General features: G+C 42.0%; 1 protein-coding gene across 1 annotated transcript; it reads right to left on the bottom strand.

Moving 5' to 3' along the window:
• Positions 1-611: 611 nt before the first annotated feature.
• On the bottom strand, positions 612-6,583 carry LOC115359847 (potassium voltage-gated channel subfamily A member 2). Its single transcript, XM_030052491.1, has one exon. It carries the CDS (start codon positions 6,581-6,583, stop codon positions 5,087-5,089), a length of 1,497 nt encoding a protein of 498 aa, XP_029908351.1. The 3' UTR covers positions 612-5,086.
• Between the last annotated feature and the right edge of the window lie 478 nt (positions 6,584-7,061).

Raw genomic sequence — 7,061 nt, 5'->3', positions numbered from 1 at the left:
AACATATGTCTCATCTTTTTCAGTGTTGCTTATCACAGAGGGATGTTGGGACTGTAGCGTTGGAGAAAGTTCTTTAAGACTACAGCCTTTCCTCTTCCTCCTCCTCTGCTTTCTCCTGCTCCCTCCCTCCCCATGTCTCCTCCTCTGCTCACGCTCCTACTCCTATCTCTCTCTCCAACAAAAAGGCTATTAATAGAACGCCCTGCTCTCTCTTTAAACTGCAGGGAGCATATACAGTGCACTTAAAGGAGGAAGGAGCTGAAGATGCCAGGGGCTGTTTGAAAATGTCCTCCGCTCCGCCCGTGGCTACAAAGACGCTTGCTGAATGTCCTAAGAATAACAACAAAGATGGCTTTGATCGATTCATGGCATTTTGTATCAGCAGAGATGCTCATCAGCTAAAATTATCCCTCAAATCACTGGCAGACTAAATACCTTGTGAACAGCAATGTGATGTGAGCAAAAAGGTTTGATAAACATAAAAACACCTCTCGCATATTCTCAGTCAACACCACAAGGGATGCAAATATGTGTATTTGGATGTTGTTGCATACCTTATGTCCATAAAAATAAAAATAAATAAATAAAAATGACATTTTTTAACGGCAGCAGTGTAGTATTCAGGATTGAAGACATTGAACACAATAAACACACTAAGCCCAACTTTGACTGAATTATTATTGGCTTCATTATTGATATTACTTTGTCATGGTTATGATCATTTGGAAGGATTATATGCATTTTAATTTTTGACATTTTTTTTTTTCTTGTCCATAGATTGTCCTTTTGGTCATGTAAAGTGCAGTTTAATACTACTTTTTAAATCCAGACTTCACATACAGTATAGTACATGTTTTGCTCCAAAATCCATCGTTGTTATGTACATTATTTCCCTCACATTTCATTTCATAGAAAGAAAATCCATCATCCACTGTACCAAAAGTTGATAAATGATTTTAGGCCTCCGTGATATGGGGAGGATCGGGGTGAGGTGAGCAACTGTACATATTATTTCAGTGGATGCCACACTGTCAGGCTCTTGGGTCAAACAAAAAAGAAACGCTTTCTCAAAAACACACATGCACACAGATTGCATATTGATCGACTTGGTTCCTTATATGAGTCTGCCTCTCTACTGAAAATGGAAAATGTACAGCTTTCAGACTTTCTTTGTGAGAGCAGATGGGCCTTGTCTCATGGAGCTCACAGACTAGTGCAATTCAAACAAACCCAAACTTTGGAAAGGTCATATTCACATTCAGCTAACATGTGTGAGTGTTTACCATACAGCAAAAACAATCCTACTTTTGCATATTCAAGTTCATGTTTCTTTCCGGGTTAATTTGAAATGCACTGCCAGCTCTCAGGGCTGACATGTAATTGGTGCTAAATAAAACACACAACTCCTTCCTTAAACCCTCTTTTTTCCCAAACTACTAGCTAATATTCATTCTCTGCATAGATTTCTCAGTGTATTCACTGTTGGGCACCCTTCTCATGGTGTGGATTTGCTGGTGGGTCCCTCAGCAGTTGAGGGATGTTATATTTTAGAGGCTGTGGTGCTCCCTATAAAGCAATACAAGAGCTTTTCAATTTACTTTGTTTTCATGGAATAAAGACATTTTACATCTGCAAGCACGGCAGGGTGGTTCTACTTGTCCCTGTGCTTGGAGGAGAAATAATTATTGATATTCAACTACAATATTGTGTATTCCAGTACGAGCTGCTACAGTAAATTTGACTGAGGTGACACGGCCAATTCCAAACATAACAGATAAACATGCTGTCTGTAGATGTGTGTCATGAATATCTGTCTGCAAAAAGGAATGATTGAAAGAAAATACAATGCACTTGCATGCATAGACAATTCAGTCTTTTTGGTCATACTGTGATCATGTTTTTTTTTTTTTTTTTTTTTTTTTTTTTCTCCTAAATACACAGACATGCAAGTGGTTGTGCATTGTCACATAGATGCAGCTGTACAACCAGGCTAAGATACTGACATTCAGAGGTGGGCTCTCTCTCTCTGTCTCTCTCTTTCACTCACCACACACACACACACACACACACACACACACACACACACACACACACACAGTGCAAACTACCACATAGTGCATCAGCATACCCACATGAACTAAACTGACGATCAGTAAGACCTTGGTTGGACAGTGTAGAGGTCTAGTGTTTATGGTGCCAGAAAAGTTTGAATATAATTTCCATCTCCATGCTTATGTTGTCACCACACAGCACCCACCATCAAGGAATTATGGGAATATTGCTTGATAACTCTTGAAAGAAGCTCACCCTGACCCTTCACACAAGTGGGACTCCGGCCCCATTTTAACCTCTCAGTCCATCTTTATGCTACTCTTGGGAAAGCAGTAAATACAATGGCTTCAGTTTCATTTACTAAAAGTCTCAATTGTCCTTTCAAGACATGAGAGCCAACATGGATCGGACAGAGAGACAACGTCAGGCGCCTCGGTGCCTTGGCCGGTCAAACGAGGCAACCTGAGCACATAATGGCAGCAATGGTATAAAATATTTTGCTACTGCAGGTTTAAGCCCGTAGTCTGCAGAATGAAATCCTAAGAATCAAGATGTACATCCTGGTGGTATTGTATTTGACAATATTTACCCATAAAGTTAAAAATGACAGAGCTTAATTAGTCATTTCTTGCTACAGACCTTCTCCTAATCCATCACCTTTCCAGTTACATCTATGAGAAGACAGAGTGAGGTCAGAGGACACCACAGTTAGCCAATATCTGCTACACTACTGCTAATTATCACCTTTCATATTGATGTTACTGCCTTTGACGATTACCTTGGCAGTGTTGAGCAAATGGTGAAATCTCTGCTGGAATCTGGCCCTGATTCACATTCAGTGCCAACTTTTAAAAATGTCTGACTGATTCCGGGCCTAGTGTTAGTGACTTCTCAGGGGATGGGGAAAAAGAGAAATTATATTCTGACCAATAAAACGCCTTTCAGACACAACCAGCTGGGCAAAGCCCATGTGGTTACAAGTATCCTGATTATTCAAGATTCTGAAACTGGGTAGGGAAGGTACAGTTTTAACATCGCCCTCTGCTCTCAGCAACTGCTTCACTAAAGGCAGTCTCAAACCGAGTAAGTGATGACTGTTAGGTTTGCTGGATACCAGTATTGTAGGTCAAGAAACTGATGGTGTAGTGGCTAGTAAGAGTGTGTCTTTGGCACTCTGTCTGTACAGGCTCTGAAATAGGGCTACAGGAACAGAGCTCAGAGCAAATCAGTGATATTCTAATAAAAAACAAAACAAAACAAAACAAAAAAACATGGCAATGGTCTGCGTATTGTTTAAAAGCTCTCCCTTTCCCTTATTTCTCAGATAAAGTATGTGTACTGTTTATATATTTATATATATTTCTATATATTGAAATAAATATATCTATTGTATTCATTGTAGATTTTTTTTTGTCTCAGAGTCTTCTTCTTTGAGCTTAAATGCATGCTTCTAGGAATGTTTTGAGGTCATGCAACACTAGGAGAGTAAACCCATTTTGATAAAGGCAGTTAAGGGGAAGCATAATTCTATACACGAGTCCTTAAAAGTTGTCATTTTGATTGCTTAGACATGCTCATGTAACAAAGCTGTGAAGAAGACAACAGTGCGAGCCTATTACTTCTGTAACTGGGACTAACGTTAAAAACCGGAGTATAAGTTAATGCATTTGCCGGAAATCACAGCTCAGCTGCAGTATTTGTGCAGCAACCTGGCAAAGATAATGGCAATGACTTCTACATGGAATGTTGTGTTCACATTGAATTTCTAGACAAAGGACACCACATCCTGTTAAGTGCAGGATTGGTCATATAATTATCCCTTAAGAAACCCTCTAACATATGCTTTAGGTTCTTGAAACAGCTAACTGCAGACATCCTTGTATAAGTGGACTTAAGATTGTAAAGAGGGCAGTGTACAGACAATATACAGTGGTGTGCTGAAGCAATATGGCAGTAGTGAAACAAGTGAAAATTCTTATTCAGATAAGAATGTCATGCAGTAATCTACTGTCTACATTTCCTAGTAAAAGTACCTATCTAACTACAGTATCAGTTAAGTCACAATTACCTACCTATCTATATGAGTAAGTATGTGTGAAATTGTGAAAAACAAATGAAATAGGAATAAACATTCAAGTTGTCCTCAAAGCTCTGCAGTAAGACCAGTTTGGGTGAATGGAAGGGGAAAGCTTGCATTGCAGTACATAAACCATGTAAGACCAAAGCAGTGAAAAGTCAAGGCCATTCTCAGTCATTCATCAGATACTGATGTCTACTGGGAAGAAAAGGTGTCGAACCATAAGCTTAGTGCTGATGGCTGTCATTCATCCTTGAAATAAAGTGGAGTACTTTACTACCAATCTCGTCACAAGTCACCCACAGGCCAAAGCATCGGAGTGTGCTTGCTTTATGCTCGTACATCCTTTTATCTCTAAGTCGTTAACCACTGAACAGTTTTGTTTCATTGGCTCCAGGAAGCAGCATATGTAGCACGCAAATAGGGCTCTTCAGAAGCGCATGGCAGAGCAGTGTGCCTTGGGAAATGAGGGACCAAGGGATAGGGGACTAAAGCAGGGTTTGTGTTGTTGTTGTTTTTTTCTGGAAGCAAAATTTTGATTTTTTTTTTTTTTTATCCTACTAAGTTTCTCCCTTTTTCTTCTTTTTGTGCACTACTGTTGGCTACTGTTGTGCGCAGGAAATTATTAGGTATTTAGCTTTTAAACAGCCACACAGACAAAGCCAACTCCATGCAGAAATCTAAATGCAAAATTTGAATCTTCACACTGATTGACAGTTATGCTGCCAGGAGTTAAGGGCAAGATGTGAGGAGTGAAGAGAGGATGGGGAGGGGGGTGAGCATATGGTCTTTGTAATTTTTTTTTCTAGGTCTCTCTCTTAAAATGACGAGAACATCCTGATATTGCCTATTGCCTTAATATTCCAGCACATGTGAGATGGGGAGGCTGTACACCTGTCCCATCCAGTTGCTCAGCTCCACATTTCCCACAGTGACGGGGAAAAAAACAGCATATGACTACACGTCTGTGAGCATTTTGGTGATGTTGACATAGTTTGTGTTGGCCAGTGTGCAGTTAGCTGTCTTAAGGTTCTCCTCCTGAAAGTCCTCATTGCTGTTGTTAACAGCCTCCTGGATCTCCATATAGTCTGATTTACTGATGGTGGAGCCACTCCTGCTCTTCTTCAGCTCCTCAGCTGAATCAGCTTTGGGAACATTGACCTGCAGGTACTGGGCTTGTTCTTCACCTTCAGTCTCACGATGGTAGAAGTAATTGAAGTTGGAGACAATGACAGGCACAGGTAAAGCAATGGTCAGCACACCTGCAATGGCGCAGAGGGAGCCCACAATCTTGCCACCAATGGTAGTAGGGACCATATCACCATAGCCAACCGTTGTCATAGATACCACAGCCCACCAGAAGGCATCTGGGATGCTTTCAAACTGTGACTCGGGTTCATCTGCTTCAGCAAAGTAGACAGCACTGGAGAACAGAATGACCCCTATGAAGAGGAAGAAAATGAGAAGACCCAGCTCCCTCATGCTGGCTTTCAGGGTCTGGCCCAAGATCTGAAGCCCCTTGGAGTGACGTGAGAGCTTGAAAATTCTAAAGACTCGTACTAAACGGATGACCCTGAGAATGGCTAAGGACATGGCTTGCTGACCTGCTTGGCCATCCTCCGGTTTATCTGCTAGCTCTGTGCCAAGAGTGATAAAGTAGGGGATGATAGCAACAATATCAATAATGTTCATTATATTACCAAAAAAACCTGCTTTGCTAGGGCAGGCAAAGAAGCGCACTAGAAACTCAAAAGAGAACCATATAATGCAAAGTGTCTCCAGGATAAAGAAGGGGTCAGTGAAGTAGGTGGATGTATAGCTGATAATAGTGGTGTTGGTCTCAGGTGAAAAGACTTCCGCATGAGACTTGTGCATTTCCTCCTCATCATTGCGGAAAATAGGAAGGGTCTCCAAGCAGAAACTGACTATAGATATCAGGATGACCATGACAGAGATTATGGCAATAATCCTAGCAGGACCTGAGCTCTCTGGATACTCAAACAGCAGCCACACCTGTCTCTGAAACTCATTATCAGGAAGAGGCCTCTCCTCCTCCTTAATGAAACCCTCATCTTCTCGGAACATCTCGATGGCCTCCTCCCCAAGCTCATAGAAACGGATCTCCTCTGAGAAAATATCAAGGGTGACATTCACCGGCCTCCTTAGCCTGCCCCCTGATTGGTAGTAGTACAATATGGCATCAAAGCTGGGTCTGTTCCTGTCGAAGAAGTACTCATTCCTCAGTGGATCAAAGTACCGCATCCTCTTTTTGGGGTCCCCCAGCAAAGTCTCTGGGAACTGGGAGAGAGTTTTGAGTTGTGTCTCAAAGCGCAGCCCCGAGATGTTGATGACCACCCTCTCACAACACTCATGGTCAGCCTCCGGGTCATAGTCCTGGGGGTGCCCTGGGTGTGCGGCCGCCTCGTCAGAGGGGTCGCCTGTGGCAACAGTCATTCTGCAGGGGGAGGAGGCCTGCACTTTTCAGTGGATCTGGGTCCTGCAGCCTGGAGAACTGCAGGCAGGGGCCAGGAAAGGGAGGGGGCTCAACACCGTAAAGACCTGACGGCCACAGGATGTCACCTAGGATCTGGCTGCATGCAGAACAGAAAAAACAAGGACAACAGAGTCAGGTGAACCTGAGGCAAGTATGACTGGACAACTTCACTACTATCATTTCATCCAAAATGGCAAGAATTAACCCAAAAGCAGGAAGAATTTTCCTGAGCATGAACAGAAAAAATTAAACAAGACAACAGAGCTAAATATGTAGTCTCTCTCTAAAGCAATTGAATATGAGTTATGTAAAGCTATCCTGCCTTGATAAGGCAATCCTAAAAGAATCAGCTCTGGGAAACTTGAAGCTTACACTACTGCTCCTGACTGGGACAAATTAATATGGAAATGAGTAATCCGTCTTGCATATCAATCAGCT

This window comes from Myripristis murdjan, chromosome 5 (genome assembly GCF_902150065.1).
Source record: "Myripristis murdjan chromosome 5, fMyrMur1.1, whole genome shotgun sequence".
Lineage (NCBI taxonomy): Eukaryota > Metazoa > Chordata > Actinopteri > Holocentriformes > Holocentridae > Myripristis > Myripristis murdjan.
The sequence above is the reverse complement of the archived record's forward strand: the minus strand, read 5'-3'. Positions and strand labels throughout refer to the sequence as shown.

Excerpts from the sequence above, each read along its gene's own strand:
- LOC115359847 (XM_030052491.1), bottom strand. The coding sequence starts at position 6,583 with ATGACTGTTGCCACAGGCGACCCCTCTGACGAGGCGGCCGCACACCCA.